This window comes from Periophthalmus magnuspinnatus, chromosome 15 (genome assembly GCF_009829125.3).
Source record: "Periophthalmus magnuspinnatus isolate fPerMag1 chromosome 15, fPerMag1.2.pri, whole genome shotgun sequence".
NCBI classification, from domain to species: domain Eukaryota; kingdom Metazoa; phylum Chordata; class Actinopteri; order Gobiiformes; family Gobiidae; genus Periophthalmus; species Periophthalmus magnuspinnatus.
Window position 1 is genome coordinate 5,583,062 of NC_047140.1, and position 23,042 is coordinate 5,606,103.

The 23,042-nt window shown below is 38.4% G+C and overlaps 2 protein-coding genes across 3 annotated transcripts; one reads left to right on the plus strand and one right to left on the minus strand.

The window, feature by feature from the left end:
* Positions 1-5,500: 5,500 nt before the first annotated feature.
* On the plus strand, positions 5,501-15,082 carry hif1an (hypoxia inducible factor 1 subunit alpha inhibitor). Its single transcript, XM_033980021.2, has 8 exons — positions 5,501-5,890; positions 7,361-7,611; positions 10,068-10,216; positions 10,950-11,095; positions 11,169-11,275; positions 12,039-12,102; positions 12,408-12,518; positions 13,731-15,082. The coding sequence occupies exons 1-8, from the start codon at positions 5,711-5,713 to the stop codon at positions 13,785-13,787; spliced, it is 1,065 nt and encodes a 354-aa protein (XP_033835912.1). The 5' UTR covers positions 5,501-5,710; the 3' UTR covers positions 13,788-15,082.
* Positions 15,083-15,139: 57 nt separating this feature from the next.
* cuedc2 (CUE domain containing 2) lies at positions 15,140-22,082 on the minus strand. 2 transcript variants are annotated; one of them, XM_055227361.1, is made up of 9 exons: positions 21,953-22,082; positions 21,277-21,363; positions 20,826-20,969; positions 18,990-19,051; positions 18,678-18,811; positions 17,925-18,092; positions 17,435-17,499; positions 17,270-17,330; positions 15,140-17,196 (listed from the first exon to the last, which is right to left on the minus strand). In XM_055227361.1, exons 2-9 carry the CDS (start codon positions 21,348-21,350, stop codon positions 17,050-17,052), a joined length of 855 nt encoding a protein of 284 aa, XP_055083336.1. In that variant the 5' UTR covers positions 21,351-21,363; positions 21,953-22,082; the 3' UTR covers positions 15,140-17,049. The 2 variants fall into 2 exon arrangements, with proteins under 2 accessions (XP_055083336.1, XP_033835539.1); XM_033979648.2 differs by having other exon boundaries at positions 16,862-17,196; positions 21,277-21,359; positions 21,953-22,065.
* Between the last annotated feature and the right edge of the window lie 960 nt (positions 22,083-23,042).

Here is a 23,042-nt window from a genome sequence, read left to right on the forward strand (position 1 = left end):
CATGCACATATCTCATTCTCTCATTTTGTATGCTAATCTCCTTTTTCACGGCGCACCTCCGCTTAAGAACTGTTGGGAAAACTTTGGCTTGTCCGCGCTGGGCTTCCCGTGGCTGTCTTATTGCTCTAGGCCCACCTATTTCAGGGTCTTTTCTCTCGTCTAGAGCCTCTCCTTTGGTCGATTTAACAATGAACGCAGCCTAATCAGCTCGGTCGGAAATGCACCACCGTCGGGCAAGGTAATCCTGCGCTCCTCGGGCTCCTCAATGGGCCGGCCTTCTTCTAAAGAGCTTTGGGAAAAGGCTTAGGGAGCATTCACACTGCTAGCTCAAAGAAAGTTAGTTCAAGTATTGTGCCCAAACAAGTGGCTTTTATAAACACTTTGCCAGGATAGCCTAGCGAGCGCACACACTGTCACTACCCCAAGAAAAGTAGTACCAGGCAGGGGTAGCATTCGCCTGGCATGCCCCCCACACCCCTTTTCCTCCCCTCACCCAACCTCACAAACCCTTAAGACGATGGGGTATACAAGAGGAGATTAGTGGGCCCATTCACCGCGGGGTAGTTCATTCCTGCACTCTCCTCCTTTGGCTCAATAAAGTGTCAGGGAAACACCTTGTTGACATCTTATTTACCAAATAATGGGCATAATCGAGACTCCGCCTCCCGCGCTGGTGACCCCCCGCAGGCCGGCTGGATGGATGACAGGGCTGGGAGGACGGATGCTCGGCAATAAGCGCCTGGCAACAGAGAACGAGAAATTTATGAGAAGAACAATTTATATAGTATTAAGTATTTTACATTCTTAATTTAGTTTAATTGTTGTAGATATTGTATGATATTTTTGTATTAAATTTCTTCAAGGGTATTCCACAAATATTCTAATATAGTATAATAATTATACTCTTAATCAAGTACAAAAGTAATGGTCCAAAAAGTAAAACTGAAAAGGTATTTAGAGAAAAAGCTAAAGTAAGAGTAACTGTAAGAGTGACATGTGATTAAAGGGCCCATATTACGCAATATTCTGATCTATGTTATAATGTTGTTTCCTCATCAAAAAGATACTCAGAGTTGTGTTTCGTTTCATATTGAACACAAACTCTGCATATTTAGGCTGAGTTCTTTTCAAACAGAAAACACTCTGTTTCACCTTGTGATATGATAGTACAGCAAGTGCTCCACTGTGTTTTTAAACTTTATACACCTTTAATAGAATAATTTGGATTATTTCAGCCCTGGAACTGCCAATCTCTACTAAACAAAAGGTAAATTCTACCTGTAATAATACAGGGTTACTCGAGTAAGCCTTAAATGCCTTTTCAGCTCCTGAAGAGCTCTTTTAGATCAACTTCATAATTAGCATATATAAGTGAACAGAACAGTGTTTATGCACATTGTGGGACCTTCTCAAGTGAAAATGAGTAGAATCCAGTCCCAAGTTCACTGGTAACTAGAGTAGCATTGCAAGGGCAGTCATAGTTTTGATGGAATTTGATGTAATTTCCCACAGGGACCCCAGAAAAGTGAAATAGTAAAAAAAAATATACAATCGATATCCAAGGCATTTTTGGTGTTCAAGTAGGAAGTAGGAACATGTACAACATTCTGCCACGTTGTATGTTAAAGTTATAAGCCACTGCTGCGCTCAAAACGTGACATGTTTTATGGTGATACAAAGCAAATAAAGACAATATTTTTGAAGTATAGTATGTACTGTGATGCATTCAAATATGCTTTTCCCATGGACCGGCCTAGTAAATACAGACATATTTACCATGAACTGGGCGACACCATTTGACACTTAAACAGACGACTCTCATGGGATTGTGACCTGTTATGACACCACATACACGCAGCCCATTGGCACTCACCCCGAGAGTGACAGGGCCTCCGACAAAGGGCTGTGAACTTCCGATGTCAGGGTGCGGAGCTCGGGGCTGTCGTCTGGATCAGCAGTGAAGCATGAGCGAGACAGACCAGAGAGAGGAGCATACAGACACTTTTTAACATGGCAGGTCTTATACACAGTTATGAGAGTTATGTGTTCTGAATTATAACAGAAAATGCATGTACAGATGATGAACTGAATAATAACTAATAATAATAATAATAATAATACATGCTGTCTCCCCTAGCGTGAAACCGTACTTTCCCCTTAATCATAAATTATTCAAAGGGTAAAGGCACAAAATGTTGACTTGTTCCAAGAACTTGCTTACTATTACAACAAAAATCTCGACATAAAGTTGCACTATGTAACTTTTCATATTCATTCTATGTTTGCCTAGAATGAGTATGGCAGAGTATTGTATTAAACATTTCTATCCACAGCCCAAGTTACAGGTAAACTCTATTGAAAGGTGTAAGAATATATGCTTTACAGTGTCCCTTTAAACAGTATCAATTTTAACTGCCTCCTGTCTGTATTAAATATTATTGGACTATAAAATGTTGTGACGTCATCTGCAACAAAGCACTTGGCCTTTACCCCACATCCTCTACATAGTCTAAATATATTTTATAATCACTGGATTTTATTTTATAGGTGCATTATGTAACTTTTCAGGTGGAGAGTAGGTCACCTGTTTGTCTCCATGGAGATGTCTCTGGAGATAACGAGATCACCTTGAATGTTCCACAATACAGTATTAAACATGATCTATAAGGCATTTGTTCAGCTCCAGACATTTTCTTGTTAAAATAAATACGTTGAAAAAGATGCATTCTCACTGTGAGTGGTATTGCCTCTCCACAGATCCGAACTGCTTGTCTCATTGTAAATAAACAAGTTCACTCTCATACGTTGGCACATTACAGGCAAAAACGATAAGATCTCCATGGCGACAAGCAGAAATGTTACATAGCATGCCTTTAATTATACAAGATCCACATGCATTTCAGAACATGTTTCCTAAAGTCATATTATAATTGACTTTAAAGTAAAACTATGTTGACACAATCACCAAACTGAAACTAAGCGCACATATAAACACATTGGATAGCTACATTTTAAAATTTGCCTATACAGTATATTTATTTATCAAACAGTGATGCTTGGAGGAGGGCACCCACAGTAATGCATTGTGGGAAAAGGAAGTCTGGTTTCTCATACGTAACACCTGAATGAATGGGGAATGGGAAATGCCTGAGAGAGAGAATCCCTGACTAATAGGATTTATAGCTTAGGGATGTGCACCTACAGGGCCCAGGGTCAGCCTGATGTGAGGCGCTCAACACTCACCACTGCACGAGCACACACTTTTCTGTTCAACATATGCCACCAATTACCAGGGTGTAGTTTCAGATAGAGGAAGATCACATTTGTAGTTTTGGAGATATGCAACATTTTCTGTAATTATAATGATTAAAAATTATCTAAAAAATGAAACAGACGGCAAATTTATAATCTTCCAGACAAGGTATAAAGTGTCATTTCTGCTCTTTGGTGGTTAATGTTACGGTCCATTCATGTTTAGTGTGGGAGAAGATGTTAATGAGATTTTTGTCACTATCTCCCACCCGTAGTTTCAGAGGTTTAAAGATCCACTATGTTTTTGTTTCTGGTGGAAAAAAAAACAACCCTTGAAATACATTTGAAGGGTTCATTTGCAAAAACAGATAAAATCAGATAAAAATCATCGGAGGATTGTAGTTTACCCTTAGTATAGTAATATTTTCAAAAACCAAATGTATTTTACTGTTATCAAAATATGATTCCACCCCTTTTTGATAAAATCCACTACACATGATCATGACTATGACTATAATATTGTAATTGATAATATCTTAGAAAATGGTAACATAAAGAAAAAAAAACAAAACTTTTTGGCAATTTTTCAAAACAAAAATATCTGTTTTTGCTAGTAAACTCTTCATGTATTCTTATAGTGAACTGGCTAGCCTCTCCACAGATCTGACCTGTAACTTGGCCTGGTGGCATCACATTATACATTATACTGTATATTATGTTTATATTCATCCAGATCTCTATACTGTCAAAGTGCAAGTAGATTATATGCCTCTCATTTTAAAGGTACAATATGTAGCTTCTCTGGTGGAGGGTTTGCCAACTGCTCATCTCCACGGAGATGCTTTGCCTTGAATCTTCCACAGTGTGGCATAAAAATGATCTATATTGCATTTATTGAACTGTGAGTGTTTCTATTTCTAATAATCCTAATTGCTATAACTTGCAAAAATATCCAGCCTCTCCACAGATCTGACCTGTAACTTGATCTGGGGGTGTCAGCTGCTTGTCTCAAAGGGGAGTTAATACATTTAAGTTAATACATTTAATGCTACGGTGTCGAACATTCTAGAGAAAGCAATAACAGCTGCACAGAGAAAAGCAAGAGGCAGATCCTTCATCAGAATGAGTGAGTTGATCTTAGATAGACTCAAATTTAAAATGATTGTGTGTTTTATATCTACCTATATCTGACCTTCTTGTTGCTGGATTGAGATGTTGCTGTCTTGCCCCTCCCGGGTGGTCATTCTCCAGGCTGCCCGGTGAACGGATGGGGAGGGGTGTATGCGGGGTATGGGTGAACATCAGAGGATCAGGCTCATCTCTAGATCTGCCACTGGAAAACACAGAGCATGGGAACACTCCAGGGAGTCGCCCCACAACCCCCTGGGAAGAAGAGAGAGAAGAGAGAGAGGGGAGAGAGGGGCATGCTGACAGGGATAAGAACAGCAGCTAAGATCAGCATATGAGGAAACAAATACTGAGCCAGCAGGATCAGAGGTGACAGGGGCAAAGTGAATACATGGAGAACTGATGAGTCAATGCTGCCTGTTGAGCAGTGCTGATTGTTACTACTATGAGTGCACGACTGTGATAGAATTCTCAATTAATGTTGTCACAATACTAAGATTTAAAACTTAATTTGACACAAAGAGAATGGCTTGATATTCAATGACAAATTTGATACCACAACAATAATAATACAAAAAAACAAAACAAAAAACAAACAACCCAACCCCCAAAAAAAACAACAAAAAACAGTGATTTCTAACCCAATATGATAATACTTTCCTTTGCTTAAATTTGTGGAGGTGGCACATTAACTACATGATTCCATGGAGATAATGCTAAATCCATACTTTCTCCATAGAAAGTGGCGCAGTATTTCCATGAAGACAATCAGGAGGACAGGCCAAGAATAAAACTGCTACGATTCGTATACAGAATGTATGTGGGTCTATTCCATACTAATTCTCGCTACCTGTTCTCAACTATTGAAGTCAAATGTATAGACTGGCCATAAAATATTTTGCAATATAAAAATATGCAGCATGTTAACTGAAACAGAAAAAACAGAAAAAAGTCGAAAGTCGTCAGCTTTGAAAGTTCAATTGCACATACAATGTCTCCCTCGACTGGCAGATATAAAGAACTACAACAAACACTCAGCCTCCAGGCCGCGGGGGGGCGCTGTCCTCCGCTGCTCTGGCGCGTTCCCGTGGAAGTGTCTCTCTGGTATCGTTAGTTTCTGTCACCGCGGTGTTTACACTTTTACTTCAGTTCCAAACCTGCTCTGAGCAGCGGCGCTCCCGCCTGCGCTGCTCCTGCACCTCATCTGACATTATCTGTGGATCAGACCGTGTGTGCATGAGCGCGAGGGTGTAACTCACCGGGGCCGTCTCCAGGCACGAGCCGGTCACTGTGCTCTCATTGTGAAAGCATTCCCGGGGCAGTGACAGCCATGGCAGCGGCCACCGTGGTGGAGGCTGACCCGTCTGCGAGCGAGGCTTCTGCCGCCTTCTCCGGAGTCCTGGGCCGGGACTGGGACGAGTCTCAGCTGCGCCAGTACACCTTCCCCACTAAAGCCATCCCCCGGCTGTCTCACGCGGACCCCCGGGCCGAGGCGCTCATCAACAACGAGGTAACGCCTTGATCATGGACAGCAGATCATGTCTATTTCAGGATAAGTTAACTATTATGTTAGGTACTTTCGGTACAAGCGCGTAACGGGACCAAACATAATGTGTATTGTCCGTGTAGAGCATTGTTTCTGTAGACTAATGTGCTCTGAAGACAAACAAAAAGAACCTGTGAAAGTGAAATTAAAATTGTTATATTTACTTCACAGGAAGCTTGTATTACTTCCTTACAGTAGTTTTGTCATTCACACAAACCTTTCGCCTACATACAGCAGACAGAGCAGACAGCTGCAGTGTGTGTGTGTGCAGTGTGTGTGTGTGCAGTGTGTTTGTGTGCAGTGTGTGTGTGTGCAGTGAGCGGTGCGCCTGTGTCACACCCGTGTGGCCTCAGCCTCTGCTTTACCACTGATCCCTTCACCTGTGCCGCAGCACCTGTCAGAGCTCTGCTGTGGCCTTGTCCCAGATCCACAGGAGCAGCTCGTGTCTGTTCAGTCACGTCTGTGTTTGTTTGTGGTACATTCCGGATGACACAGCACATGCGCCCACACCATAAACATACAATCATTTATCTATCTCTGATAAAACAACAGCCAAAATGTCTGAAATACTGTGAACTGAGGCTATGGACAAAAACAAGAGCAAAGATTAGGCCTTTGGTAAATACAGGCTACAACTAGTCTATAGGAGTGGAGCTTAAAGACTGTCCATTGTCTGTGAGAATACCAGAATGTTCTGGACCTGGTCCATGGATGGATAGCAAGGGCTTACAGGGAGAAAAAACCTCTTGCGCCTCTGGTCATCCCCGCTGTACACAAAACCCGCGGAGACTTTCACTTACGCATCTTTACCGAGCATTTACACAGAAAATGTCACAGGTTTAGGTCAAATGTTCAAATGTAGCTTCGGTTTGTGTTAAACAATAAGCGCCAGCCTGCACTCAGTCACACAGAATGATGCTATTCCCGAGTTAATGTTAATGTGGCTACCAATGGTGCAAACCCGCATGTCCTGCAAACTTGTCCAAACTACTGATTTGGACAAAGACACGTGCTTGGTTTTATGCCAAAGTGCAAACGCTGTGTCCGCGTCGCGAGTGTCAAAAGTATGCAAAAAAAACAAAACAAAAACAGTTTCATAAAAGACGAGTGCACTTAAACACTGCGCTGTGAGGCAGTATCAGAGGATAACGCGCACATAAACACACAGATGTGTCTGTGCTGTCGTTTGTTGTTGAAGGAAAAGCCTCTCGTGCGCCGCGCGTGCTACAGCCTCTAGCTGACGGGAGCGCGCGCGGGTGTACCTTCAGCCTGTCACGTAGCCCTCGTGCGCAGCGTATCCTCAAGTATCACTTCATCTGTGTGATACCAGATTCGCACATACAAATTACGTATCTAGTTGCATTTATTACTATTTTTAGAGGGAAAAACGCACATTATAACATGCGCTGCTAAATAATAGTTGTGTTTTTCCAGGAGCCAGTGGTGTTGACAGACACAAACCTGGTGTATCCTGCTCTGAAGTGGGACATCGGGTACCTCCAGGAGAACATCGGGAATGGGGATTTCTCAGTTTACGCCTCAGAGAACCACAAATTCCTTTACTACGATGAAAAGAAAATGTGCAATGTCCAAAACTTTGTCCCCAAGTCCAGACGAATGGAGATGAAATTTAATGAGTTTGTGGAGAAATTGCACGAAATTGAGAAACAGGAGGAAGGCGAGAGGTAAGACACAACATTATGTAACGCACACTGTAATGCATTTGCACACTCATCGGTACTTTTTGTTTTACTTCCTGCTCAAGGGACAGTCCCCAGAGTACAAGGAAGTAGGATTTATTACATTATAAAGGAAAATGATATGAATGTAATGAATGAATGACATTAAACAATGATAGACAAATGTTACCATCTCGGTAATGGTAATAAGTACTTACGTCTTAGTTAACCACAATGAGTGTTTTGCATTTGGACAAGACTTTACCACAACATGCCATCACTCCACATAGAGCTGGGAGCTATAATAATGAATTCCTTTAAAACAAAAGGAACTTGCATTGTAATCTTCCAAACAAGAGTAGAAAGTGATATCAAGAACTAAGAAATTTTCCCCTTCAAAATGCCTGTAATTTAATAAATGAAAGATATATGTTTGTCTCCATGGGGATAGACATGTTTAATACCATACTGTGGAACATTCAAGGCAAAGCAATAGTATTTTCATCAGAAGCAGGTGATAGATCCTCAAAAAACCTACAGCGCATATAACTTTTTTATCATTTACACTGTATTTAGATTCAGCACAGAACATGGTTGAAAGGAATGTAACATTTCTGTTGAATGGTGTGACACCTACCGTATTTTCTGGACTATATGTTGCTCCGGAGTATAAATCACACCGGTGAAAAAATGCATAATAAATGAAAAAAAGATATATAAGTCACACTAAGTCAAATTTTTTTGCAGAAATTTATTTTTATAAAATCCGAGACCAACAACAAACATTTTAGTGTTAAAGGCAAGTCATAATAGTAACAATAAAATAAAGAACAACAGGCTGAGTAGCAGTATAGCACGCTACATGATTCAGCTACATGAAGCATAGACAGAACTGAACATGTGTCTGGTTTGTGAACGTAAGATATTAACAGTTAATCAGATAAATAAAGCATAAAAAACAAGCTAACAAGTTTTCTCTGAATCTCACTCCAAATCACTAAACCCATTGAATTCTTCATCCTCGGTGTTGCTTCTGAACAACTCTGCCAACTCCAGTGGTAGATGAAGCGCTGCTTCCTCTTCCATGTGGCTGTCATCAGACTCAGCAGAATACTATTTTCTTTTAGGGGGCTTTCTCAGATGTCCTTTAAATTACCGTAATGTTTAAATTAAAATTTTCAGTGTTACAGGAGCAGTAGATACTGGTACACAAGCCTAGAGTGCCCTCGCGCAGATGTCAGTGTAACAATAATGAAAATGTGAAATAATATATTTTAATAATTTTACATATAAGTTGCATCTGTGTATAAGTCGCACCCCCGGACAAACTATGAAAAAGGGTGCGACTTATAGTCTGGAACTTGTCTCCATAGAGATTTTATTGCTTTGGCCATAGTTCCACACTGTGGGTTTAAACTTATCTATTACCTTACCATTTTCTAAGCCATTTCTTTAGCTATGAAATGCCTCATATGTAATAAATGCAAGATAGAAGGTTGAATATTCCAGGCAAAGCAATAACCCCATGGAAACAAGCAGGGGGCAGGCAGCAGACCCTGAATCAGAAAAGTTGCATAGTGCACCTTTTAACAGGAAGTCCATACTCCTCTATGGCACTAATGCAGATTTTTATTTTATGATCAGTGGTACAAGTTGCAGCGCTTCAGGACTGCTAGTGCAGGTGTACGTGACAGACTGAAGTAGTAACAGCCGAAGGGAGTGAAGGAAATGACTAAGCACAAGCAGAGGCAGAGAGCAGCCTCCTCTGTGACCTCCTCTGCTCCTGATACTGTTTACATGAACACCAAATCAAATCATTATGTGATATATGGACATATCAGAGGAGGTCATGTAAACAGTACAGGTTTTGATCAGGACAATTATATGAAAAAGGGCAAAGTAATGTGTACACAGAATCTTTTTAATTAATTGAGCTTTGTCTTCCAAATACAACAGTTAGATTTCTTTTGTGCATGTAAGCACACCAATAATCAGACTTAATATGTAAAATTTGTTAAAATGTTAAATTTTGTGTATTGACGTTGAGGTAAGTGTGGACGATATGGCAAAAAATATTACAAATTACATGACACCTGAGGGCGATTTAGATTTTTTCGTGATTTATGCACACTTAAGTATTTGTTTACCTCTTAAAGCCAATAATAAAGTTACCTGCTGCTTCTGAGAGTTTGCACATTCACAGAATAGCAGATTGTCATAGGGATGAGATGATTTGATTTTTATTGCCATATTGCTCTGCCCTCTAACTTTTGATGATGGGTTGCTGATACAATTTGAATTTTAAGTCTAAAATTCTGCTGAATTGATGTACAACAGTGTATTGTTTGACACCTGTCAAAAGTCATCTGACCAGTTTTGGACACTACTCAATTGTTCTCGTCTTTAACTTTAACTTACCAACTAACAACTAACTAAACCGACTTTTTGCCTTGTGACATCAGGGTGTACCTTCAGCAGACCCTCAATGACACGGTCGGGAAGAAGATCGTGGTGGACTTTCTGGGTTTCAACTGGAACTGGATCAACAAGCAGCAAGCCAAGAGAAACTGGGGCCAGCTGACATCCAACCTGCTGCTCATCGGCATGGAGGGTATGTGTGCTATTACACTACTTCTGCTGCTGCCAGCACTGGGACAAACCCAGGGCAATAATAACCCATTTGTCTTGTATAGCGCTTTTCCAGACACACAAAGTCGCATTCAAATTTTGTGCATTATTCATTCACTACTCACTTGGTTGTGGTAAGCTACTATTGTAACCAAAGCTATCCTGGGGCAGACTGATGGAAGCGAGGCTGCCACTCTGCTCCATCAGCCCCTTCAACCACCATCAATCACTCACACGCACATTTACTACTATGCAATGTTTAGGTGAAGTGTTTTGCTTAAGGACACAGCAGAAGTTTGCACTAGAGCGACTAATGCCCCACTGTGTGCTATTCCCAGCAGTCTCCCATCCAAGTACTAACCAGGCCCAAACCTGCTTAGCTTCAGAGATCAGATAAGATTGAACTTTTACCAGGTGAGGTTATTAACCTGAGGGCATCCTAATTAATAAATCCCTTTATGTACTTGTCCAACTGCAAAAATAAAACTTGTGTGATGTAAACAAAATCTGGACCAGGACATGCCTTGAATCACTGGAAATTGTAAGTCTGAAGATTAAATTGTAGGCTCTGGAGTAGAAGAAATGGAAACTCCAAAAAGAAAACAATAACTTCTTATGTTACTTTTGCATTTACTGATATTAGGATAACCATCATTATTTTATGTTATTTACTAAACCAATCATAGGTAATTGATTTGAAATTATTTTTCTTGTAGGGAATGTGACGCCTGCACATTATGATGAGCAGCAGAACTTTTTTGCACAGATTAAAGGTCATAAGCGATGCATCCTCTTTCCTCCAGACCAGTTTGACTGTTTGTATCCTTACCCTGTGCATCACCCCTGTGACAGACAGAGCCAGGTCAGTCACTGCTCGTTTTTAATACTAAATCTCTTGTATGTCACAGAATAACTTGCATGTTTTCTTCTTCCAGGTGGACTTTGAAAACCCAGACTATGAAAGGTTTCCTAATTTTAAAAATGTAGTTGGTTATGAAGCTGTTGTAGGTCCTGGTGATGTCCTCTATATCCCCATGTACTGGTAAGTACTAACATGGTTGGATTGGTCGTGTTTGTATTGCTTTACTAAGTCCATCTAGTTGCATGATAATCTGTTTATGGCCATTTCTTGTCGTATAGCAATCCTAAGGCATTATGGTAACTGGAGAAGGCCATTACCTTAAAATCTGGTATGATCCCATTTAAAGAAGGGAAAAATCTGAAGTAAAACAAAAAACCCACCTTTTACCCTGATGATGTTGGGAGTTAGCACTATATATGTCAGTGTATAGTCTGTATAATTATTTCAAAACTTTTTTTTTTTCAGTTCTGTTTCAATAATGTGATACAGATATGTGATTTAAAATGTGTATGACAAGTTCTAGTGTTTTTCTAATTATTACTGTTTGGTTGGACTAAATATAAGTTATATCACAATTGAGAGTTTAATTTTGCATCAATTCACTGATTAATGGACCGTACAGACTCTAAAACACATACTAATTTTTTTTGTTGATAAAAATATGTTTTGAAAATCAAAATGTACTTATTAATTAATTACTTCACTAGTTGACTACTAAAATAATCAGTCAATCACTCAATAAGTAGTTAATAAGTTAATAAGTAGATAAAAAGTTTGTAGCAATAATTTTGTGTCAGTCTAAATGAAGGTGGTGTCTATTTTTATTTGTCTTCTATTATCATCATTATTATTATTATTATTATTGCTAAAATTCAAATAGTAAATTAGGTATTAAGGTAAATTCTTGTTTTTCTTAACATGTTTAATTCTTTCTGTTTTTCAGGTGGCATCATATTGAATCCCTGTTAAATGGTGGTATTACAATCACTGTAAACTTCTGGTACAAAGTAAGTTTTTTTGCATTCTCTTTAAAGTTTTGATGTTGTCTCTCTGTGTATGTCAGAGACTAATGAAAGTGTATTTATGTGTTACCATATGATGAGTTAATGTTTATCAATCACAACCATCACCATTGATTTGCCCTTTGACCTTTGAATGGACAGTTAAACTGAAGAATTTGTAGTTACTGCAAATTTAACATCAGGATTGCTCAAAAACAACATTAAGTTAAAGCTTTGTCACCAAATAAACTGGTGATATGAAGATGTTTTTTGGTCTTAACTTAACGTATACCTCTGTGCTTTCCACTCAGGGTGCACCTACGCCCAAGAGGATAGAGTACCCACTGAAGGCTCATCAAAAAGTGGCCATTATGCGGAATATTGAGAAGATGCTCGGAGAAGCACTAGGAGACCCACATGAAGTAAACATACTGTGTTTCCTATATCATCTATCTGTAGGCCTGTGCAGACAGGCTTCTTAGAACATCAAATGCGCACTAGCTACATTTAGGTCAGCTGTTGCATGTAATCCCGGGGGCACGTTGACCGTTTCAGCAACCCAATTAGCATGAATATTTATGGCTGTCTTCATATAGTACAAAGAAATGTCACAGTGTAGTGCTAATTTTTACACTGACAGTTAAGCTACAATACCTGGCAGTCGCACATCTAATATAGAGCTATGTCCGTTGATAATTGTCTTTCTAACATTTATACTATAGTAGAAATGTATCCTTGTGTTTTTTACATTAGCACATTCTAAACATTCTATTCAATCTTGAAAATGACTCCTGGATGGCAGTCGAAACCAAAAACAAACAACAAACAAACATGGACTACTTCGAAAGTTTTTCTATCATGGACCTCTCCTGGACAAATAAGGGATTACACTGACTCATAAGCACAGTCTGTCTGCTACCATCTAATGAAACCTCTGCCAGTTATTGCCTGGGTAAAAACAGGGCTGCTTTACTATGGGAAAAAAATCTAAATTGTCAAATTCTCTAGACCTTATGTTTCATTTGAAATGTTTTGTGACACTTGTTTAACAACTGTGCTCTTTCTGCCACTTTTCTAATCTACACAGGCTTTTAAAGCCACAGTATGTAATTTTTTTATTTGGTTACATTTACTACATGAAAAATTGCATTCTTAATGTGAGTGGGCTTATATCTTCCCAAATGTAAAACATATCTATATCCATGGAGAATGTTCCAAAGTATGGTTTTAACTCTCTATTTCCATGGCGTCATGCAGGTGATGTGCCACCTTCAGAATGTTATTGTACATTTATTTAATCGTACGTTTGATTACAATGATTTTGTAATTATTATACATTTTACCAATTGCACAGCTCTAGTAAAACACTATAAATGCATTATGGCTCAGTGTAATTGCACTGTGAAAAATGTGCTGTCATTTTATGTTATAAACCCAAGACAACATTTTAACTTTTTTCAGTAAAGGTTAGGCAGCTATTTTGGCACTTTTAGTCAAATCTTTTATAAAGCATAATCTCCATGGAGACAAGCAGGTGGCAGACCCTCCAGAAAAATTACATAGTGCATCTTTAAAGCACAGTATTGTATTTTTTGCTTAATCTAAAAATATAATCTTGATTTTGTTTTTTGCAGGTCGGACCTTTACTTAAAATGATGATCAAGGGGCGATATGACCAGGAGTCCAGCTAAAGCTTACCAATGAGGTGAAACCACTATAGACTTGTGAAGAGGCTGCATTCATGTGCTGCTGTGTAGGAAAAGTAGGGTATTAATGAAGACTATGGAGCTACACGTCTGTGCGTGGCATTAAACGGCCATTTTGAATCCCCTGCTTTACGTTCCATTGTGTCATCACTACAGAAGATACTCACTGGAACCGGCCTGATTTTGATGCCTAAGAAGCATCTTTATTTAATTTTAAGAGGCTGAATCACTGCATTTGTCAGTGTTGAATTATCACTATATCATTTATTACTGGTACATATGGAGTAGTCTTTATTGCATATTGTATGAATCTTTCTCATGACAACTTGATAACTGGTTCAAATCAAAGTGTTTTTTGAAGTTATGTATTTATCTATGTAAGCAACATTTTTCTGTTGGCGCATTAAATGGCTTAAGGGAGTGATTGTAATAACTTTAGCGGCCATAAAGGTTCATAAAACATTACATTTATATAGTCCAGTATGTAGGGAAGCAATTTAAAATAGCACATATGTTCAGTTTGAGGAATATATAGTTTAATTAAATCAGGACAGATACGGTTGTTTTTCAGACTACACTCCTTTTCAGATTCATGTTTGACTGACTTCAACATTAAATGAATTGTAGATAGCTGTTGATTTACTCCACCCATGTAATAATTTTTGAGCAGAAACAACCTCTGATGTCAAGGCCATACATTTTGGCAGTAGCAGCATGACACAACTGTAGCTTAAGTACACAGCCAAATACTTCACTGTAGACACACTCCAGTGTTTTCATCCACAGTGATGCTGTCCCATTTTGTTCTTATGATTCCCGCCACATGTAATGTTCACGTTTCATTTTCATTTCATACTGTACTTAAAGTAAGTAGGTTATAATTCTAAAACCATTTGTATACACAAGAGAAAAAAGGTAATTGTGTACATAAAATATCTGGTCCGATTTGTTTTTGTGCCAATCTTTATGAAATACTTGCAAAGACTCCAAAAGACAGGATATAAACTCACTTTTCCACACTGAAGCAGTGCTACTTCCATTATAAACCTGAGGTTTAACTGCTTTTGAAAATGTTTACTGTGTGCCTTGCAGAACAAATATGGCAGTGTTGTTCGCAGTTGATTTTGTTAACATATTAATGTTGTGTTGTTTTCATCAAGTGTTCATTAACATGAAGAACGTGTGCGTTCCCTATTCCATTTGGAACTGAAGTCATGGATTTTCATTCCTGGAGAATTTCTACTGCATGTTGCTTAATAAAAGACAAAAGAGAAAATAAATGTGCCTAAATCATTTGTTCAACAGTGTGGAACAGGAAATAATGAAAAGCCACAAATACTTTACAAAAAGTTGTATTTATTTACTATAAATTGTGCGTCTGCTAAGAGCCCAAATTATTTTGACTAAAACTTCCAGTTTCTACAGTTGAACACTTAGGACATTGCTGTTGATAAGTATGAACATCTTGATTGCATTACATAACAACTGCATATGACTAAATGTTACTGAAAATACAAAATATATATTTTGGCAAAGGAAACGGCCAAATAAATTACACAGCCATACTTAAAGAATTAGATGAAAAAAGCCTAAACTATGTACGCACATTAATAGCACACACACAATATACAAAAACATTTAAAAAAAAAATAAAGGTAATAGCTGTCATATTACACATCAGTACAATTTTTGTCTAATCTACAGAGCACTGAACAGAGTGTAGATCAACTCCAACTTAAAAACTTTGTCCTTGAATTTCTAAATACTGACAATCATTGTTCAGTTAGCAAATCCCCATAATTTTCCAAATAGCTGTTCTCTGGATGTGTTAAACATTTGTGACATACCTCCTCATAAGCTTTATCTTGCCTGTCTAAACATCAAACAAGTTATGGTTAAAAAAAACAACTTAAAAAAACTAGAAAAATACAATTAACTTGAGTTTGAAAGCACTGTCAGAAATTGGCCCGCAAGAACTAAAACCAAAATAAAAAAATGTGTTAGATTCAAGTTACATCTGGCACAATCTATGGACAGAGTGGACTGAATCAGAATATAGGAAATCCTTTATGCATGGCACGTTTACACACACAAAAAATCTAAATAAATTTAAAAAATTTAAATTGCCCAAAACTCTGCCCCATAAATATCACACAAGATCAACATTTCTTACAACTTTGGGAGTGGGTTTTCCTGCTCTAGCTAGAGGCTGCCACTAATCATGATTAAAATCTAGCAAGCACCATAGCTATTTACAGTCTCTATGTTCAAGGTTTTTTGGTGAAATGAGAAGCAAATATACAAAATTGTCAGTGCAACATCAGACCTACTCAAATACAGTATCTGTTAGGAACAAAAAGCTTCACAATGATCATATAAAAATAAAAGAAATGTGCAGTGTAATCTAAAGTTATATTTCTGCACTTGTGTGATTCATTTTATAATCCAGTTACACTTGTGTGATACTTGGACCTCAACCAAAATATTTACAGACACGTCTCTGATGGGATTGCAAAAATACCACCCATTTCCTATTAATTACAAAAAAATATTGAGAAATAAATGTGAATATCTCGGACGTCTGGTTAGGCAATTATGCATAAAACACAAGATGCTCACTAAATTGTTATGTAAAGTTTCAACTGCAAATTAAAGCAACAATTTAAAGAGGCACTGTGGAACTTATCTGTTGAAGGGTTCTCCACTTGGCTTACTCCATGGAGATGTGACTGCTTTGCCTAGAATGTTCCACCGTATGACATTACACTTATCCATCTCCATTAGGACAAGCAAATGGAGCCATCAGGCCAATAAACAAGTCAGATCTGTGGAGAGGCGAGCCTGTTTACAGTAAGAATGCATGTTTTTCAAGGCATTTTTAGCAGAGGTTTCAGAATGAAAGAAGAATGAAAAATTATGACCATTGCCATAGCAATTAACAATTCAAAACAAAATATCCTATCTTAAGTGAAAAGTAGTACTCAAAAGTGTTGCCTATAAAGGAATCTGAAACCTATATATGCGTTTTATGCTATACTCTGGAACACTGAAGGCATAGCAATAACCCCAACTCCACCAGAAAAGTTACACAGTGCACCTTTAACCAGTAATAAAAATAAATGCATGTAATTGTGACCACTTTGTTCCAAATAAGCCACATGCACAGAATAGTTTAAGTGAGTTCAATAATAAATAATATATGTAAACGATATGGTCAGTAGCTGCTCATAGATTCATGATCCAGTCATCAATGGAACCTGTACTTTCTGGCAGGTTTGAGGTTAACGTATGTCTTCTTCATCTCCTCTGTCTCGTTCTTCTTCACCAGCTGGTAACGTTCACCTTTTGTTGTGACCACCTGGTTGTCATGGTAACGCACTAGCTTCTTCGGCGCCTGCAAGATGGTTTTCGGGAAGGTCATTACAAACGAATGAGAATGAACAGAGCTGGAAGAGGGATGAACTCACGTCTTTGGGGGCAACAGGTCGATGCGTTTTGTTGTCTTCCTCACTGTCCACAAGCATGTATCTAGACATTACAGAACATTTTCATTGCACATACTGACTATTGAAATAAAAAATAAAAAAGGCAAAATTTAAATAATAAAAATCTGCAACTTGTGCTTCACTCACTTTTCCAAAATGCTCTCTTTCAGCTTTTGGTCAGCCACTGATGTTACAGTCTTTCCTTGGTTGACCTTAAAAAAGTGAATAGTATACTTGTTATGCCATAATGAAATACAACATAATAAAAGTGGATCATAGAGGGGGTAGTATGCTAAGACAACTTTTTTTAGCTTTTCACTATGTTCTAATGTTGTTCCCTCATCAAAAACATGTTTCAAGTGGTTTTCTGAGTCATTTGTTTATGATTGAGTAATCTAGTTGTCTCTCATAGGCACTATTCAAACGAATGTGCCTGGTCTAAAGCTCAGACTACAAGTCTGCATAACCAAGGGGCACACTGCAGCGCTCCCCATGGTCCCATCACACGGCCCCTCAATGCCTCCATACTCAGCATTATATGATATACTAACACTTTAGCACATAGAAAGTTGCACTGTACAAATACACAACTCAACATGGACATTTCATATCTCTAGATTTGTCTCATTGTTCTTACATTTAGAGGAGTAGGGCTGAGTTGAACATCCCCCTCAATGATGAGGCGCACAGCTTCCTCCATGTCTCCCTTGGCGATGGACAGAGCGTTACGTGCCTCCGACACAGTGCACTTGGGGAACATCTCAAGAAGGTGTTGTTCCTGCGCCTCCCATTCAGACACTGGCATCTGAAAATTTTAACAAATACCCAATGCCATAGTCAGTTATGAGAAAGTACAGCTGTCATGTGAAAATGACCTTCTGTAATTCCCCACTTTTTATTGAATAACCATTAAAGATATTTTGTTGATTTGAGATCTGGATTTAAATAGGGGGAATGCCTAAAAGGGTTAAATGATCAAAATCATGAATTGTCAAAGGATCTCTCATGGTTCTTGAACTGAACTAAAGATTTTTAAAATATCCATGGAAACAAGGCCAATAAGAGTCAGGTTTGTCAAGATACAACCCTGCTAACAGTAACACACGCTTTAAAGTTTACAGTGCAATAAAAAACAAAATGTTTTTCTGGTCTATTGTTTCACTAAAAAAAGTTATAAATACTATTTTTTTAATCAGAGCTTTTTCCAAACTCAATCATTCACATTGTAACTTGAATTGAGGCTGATTAATATCAAGTTTGAATCAATAGTTGTAAAGGTATGAAGTTGTTGGTCAACCTGCAAATTACCAACTGATACCAAAAAGGGGAATATTTATTTCCTGGATTAACTGAAAGCACTGAAATGATAAAAACCATGGCCAGTGATTACCTTGGCTGTGGCGCCCTCTGTCTGGTTTGTAAGGCACTGCGCTTCACTCCCTGTTGGCGATGCACTTGGCATGGTGGTGAGTTTCAGTGAAATCTCATCTGTCCTCGCCTTAGGCACACTGTTTTCATTGTCAGCTGAAAATGAAATACTAAACTAATTAATCAGCAGCAGCACAGCAGAACAAATGTCAGGCTGGTGATCCATGTCTGGCATTCATATCACAGTGTAGAGCCTCTGCCAGCAGGATATTGATAGGAAATCACATTAGAAAGATGCTTGGACAGTGTGCACAAACTTGGCATGGATCTGTACCTGAATCGCGAGCTGTGGCCAGTTTCGAAGCCAGGCTGAACATCATTTCACACACTTTGACACTGCAATCACAACCAATATATCACATTAGTTTGGCTTCATCTTGTTTGTTGTCACTCACACAACACATTTAACATAAAAAATCTAATACACAACAGAGGACGGGGAGGAGCTAGTTATGTAATATTTGAGGTATATCTTATATAAAATAAATTAAACAAACACTACATAAGTTTTTAGAGATGGAATCGAAGAAGAAAGTTAAAACCATGATTCAGTCACACTTGTAAGACAAAGATGCAAGAACACAAGGATGCAGTGACGCAAGGAAGAAAGGATGCAAGGAAGGACAAATGGAAGGAAAAAAAGAGGCAATAAAGGAAGGAATGACACAAGAAAGGAAGGAATCAAGGACACAAGGATGGAAGGAAGGAAAGATGCAAGGAAGGAAGGCTGCATGGAAGGAAAGATGCAAGGACGCAAAGACGTCAGGACACAAGGAAGGAAGAAAGCGAGGAGGGAAGAAAGCAAGTACATAAGCAAGGAATGAAGGAGGCAAGGAAGGAAAGTGGCAAGGACACAAGGATGTAGGAACACAAGGATGGAAGGAAGGAAGAAAGAAAGCAAGTATGCAAGGATGTAATGAAGGAAGGAAGCAAGGAAGTAAGGAAAGAAGGATGCAAGGACACAAGGAAGGAAGCAAGCAGGCAAAGAAGCAAGGAAGAAAGGAAGCAGGAAGCAAGAAAGGAAGAAGGACAAGGACATAAGGACACAAGGAAGGAAGGAAGACAGCAAGGATGCAAGGAGCCAATGAAGGAAGAAAGGAAGCAAGGACACAAGGAAGCAAGGAAGGAAGGATGTAAGGAAGGAGAACAAGCAAAAAGGCAAAGAGGTGACAGTTGAATATGAGGGCTTGAAAATATGTGCTCTGAATATTTAAAAGGTGAAAAATGTATTTTTAATTTTTAAACACATTTACGCCACTCTCTCCGCACTCCTTACGTGTGGAGATAGAGGGGCGAATCAGATCCAAATGAATAAGCTCAAATCTGCCAACATGAGTGCTAAAAGTCCTGGGTAAGGAAAATTAATTATCAAAACACACAGACACAGACTAACCCAGAAATAAATTACCTTAAATAACTTAACTGATGTTTCAGTCTAGACTTTTCAGTGGGACTACTTAACTGTGAGTAAGGTTTGGCAGCTCGTTGTCTCCCTTCCTCCCTGTACTGTTATTATTAAGTAGTTAATATGCATTCAATGCATTTACTGCTTGTTTACTCATCATGTTTGTCTAAAACACTGATTCTGTCAACAGACTTTTTGATGGGTAGCTATGTCTTAAGTGAAAAGAATGCTATTAAAGTACCGTCAAGAGTGATGCTTTTGTTTAACACATGACAGACATCCTCATGTCTCTCCAAAGAGCAAGAAAAAGTCCTGTTAAAAGCATACAATAGTTTGATGCCTGTCCAGTTTGTAAACATCTTTGAAACCAACACAGCAGCAGAGCCTCTCCCACTTGCATACTCATGAACTAATCCATTCTAACGTGAAAAGGAGGAACGCTTTGATACCGGTAGATGAATTTGAAAATCAGATACTATTTGGAGAGTTTTTTTTTTTAAATAAACAATTCTCATTTATTATAAGATTATGAGAGAGAATATGAAATGGGTCTGAGGCCATTAATGGCCCTAAAGGGAAAATGATTGGGGGCCCCTTCAGGTTCAGGGGCCCTGGGGTGGCTGCCTACGCTTCAATAACGGTAGCGCCGCCTCCGTTTCTAGCCTCCCCACCTGTGATACACAGCTACACAGTGTAATATTGTACCTGTCAATTTCAGCAAACCCAGGGATGTAGGCCTCCAGCATTTCAGCAAAAACCTCCACATCAAAGTTCTCCTCCACACTCTCCTGTGAGCCCAGGTCCTCCAAGACCCCAGTGATATATGACAGCAGGACATCATCCAGTGTGCTGCAATGACAATGACCAGTTTACCCTCAGTCCGGACAAATATCGATGTATAAGTTGAAAAATCAAAATGCAATTTATCTGAAGAAATGCAATGTAAAATGTAGGATTCAGCAAACAATGTCAGTATTAACGTTTGAGAGAAGACTGAAATATGACCTGTTAAACTGGTACAAGAATCTGCTCGACAGGGCATTAAGATGTTCTATTAAATGATTAAAAGCTTCGAGATTTGATAAGTGTGCCAACTCAAATTTAGATTTCACTCCAATTGTGATATATTGATATAAGATAAGAATAAAAATAATACCTGAGATCTGCATCTGGAATGTAAGTCTGGATAAACTCGTGCAATGCATCATGGATAATTTTGTGGAGGTCCATTGCTTTCTCCTAACTGAGGGACACAACACAGAAGGGAAGAAGAGGTTGCACAAAGTCACCAATGGTTCATGTTTTCATAACCAGTTGTCGCATGTGTTTATGGTATGGCAAAACGATTACTGAAGTTTAAAAGCCTGTTACGAGTTATTCAATTTGGTACGGGGGTTTCATAGACTAAGCAGAGGTCCACGTAATTTAAAACAAGGCAGCAATGCAGATCATGAGGGATTTAGAGAATTCAAAAGTCAATTTACGCACAAATTCACGGGTACAGCATTTTGACCAAAGCCACTTCATTTCACAGTGTATTAGTTGACCACTGTTATGCTATTTTTAGCCTTACTGCAGAGATAAACTGCATCAGCTACACGGCGCCAGAAACGCAAATGAATGAATAAAACCTCCCAGTAGCTTACATTTTATCGTACATTACAAAAAATGGTGGATAGCATTACTGTTTACGTTAGCCGATCTGCTAATAAGGTTAGCAGACATTTGTTTTATAGCTAGCATAATGTTAGCATTGGACACCTTCTACTGTGCATAAACATTGTCAACTGCAATACCTTTACATTAAGCTAGATGCTAATAAATATACGTACTTTAGGTCTAATTATGGCGACATGAAGCACGTAGATCTCCCCAAATGTTGTAGGGGATGCTAGCTCAGAGATGTGTTTATGGTGCAAATCGTGCAACCTCTTTACGCACAATTCAAAACATCCGTACGTCACTTCCGGTGATTGTGGACTGCCCCCGAGCGGTTTGGACATAGTCAGGCTTTAATCAGTGAGCCCAAGCGGGAACGGCCTTTACAAACCAGGTCCTCTTCTTTTTCCTCTTCACTTTATATCAACAGTCTATGAACCACGCTGAAAAGTGACCTTCGAAATTCAAGAAATCCAGGGTTTGAGCTTAACCCAGTTTAACCACATATTTCGCCCATTTATTAATGATTGAACTTGATCTTAAGCCTGCAAGTTAGTACTTACAATAGATTTTTTAGGTATCTGTAGTTTACTTAAGTACATTTTTACTGTGGATACTTTTTACTTTTACTCCACTACATTCGAGAGCAGGTATCTGTACTTTCTACTTCTACTACTGTACTCTCTACATTTTTTACAGGACTGAAAAGTAAAAAGTACTTTTCATATGATTTGAGGGGTTTTATTTTTCTGTTTGTGGTTACATCCTGACTAAAGTTTTTGAGTTCGAGCTTCGGCTTTGAGCAAAACAAAAATAAATACACAAAATTCATAAGAGAATTTTTGAAACTGATTCATATTGCAACTATATTTTTTAATCAACAGCATCACTACATTTAAGACTTTAACCAAACAGTTTTATTTTTTACTCTTGAAGTACATTTTTAAATGTGTGCTTAAAAACTTTTACTTATGTAGATTTTTGATGTGATTCTTTTACTTTTATTTGAGTAACTTTTTACCTCTGTATCTGTACTTTTACTTAAATAATTTTTACCTCTATATCTGTACTTTTACGTAAGTAATTTCTACCTCTGTATCTGTACTTTTACTGAAATAAGTTTTTCCCTCTGTATCTGTACTTTTATTTAAATAACATTTTACCTCTGTATCTGTACTTTTACTTAAGTAACTTTTTACCTCTGTATCTGTACTTTTACTTAAGTAACAAAATTGAGTACTTATCCCACCACTGCTTATTTCT

Coding starts and splice junctions, on each gene's coding strand:
- hif1an (XM_033980021.2), top strand. CDS start 5,711: ATGGCAGCGGCCACCGTGGTGGAGGCTGACCCGTCTGCGAGCGAGGCT. Junction 11,276..12,038: donor CTCTATATCCCCATGTACTG/GTAAGTACTAAC, acceptor TCTGTTTTTCAG/GTGGCATCATATTGAATCCC. Junction 12,103..12,407: donor CTGTAAACTTCTGGTACAAA/GTAAGTTTTTTT, acceptor CTTTCCACTCAG/GGTGCACCTACGCCCAAGAG.
- cuedc2 (XM_055227361.1), bottom strand. CDS start 21,350: ATGGACCTCCACAAAATTATCCATGATGCATTGCACGAGTTTATCCAG. Junction 19,052..20,825: donor GGGTTTGCTGAAATTGACAG/GTACAATATTAC, acceptor TTGTGATTGCAG/TGTCAAAGTGTGTGAAATGA. Junction 17,197..17,269: donor GACCTGTTGCCCCCAAAGAC/GTGAGTTCATCC, acceptor ACCATCTTGCAG/GCGCCGAAGAAGCTAGTGCG.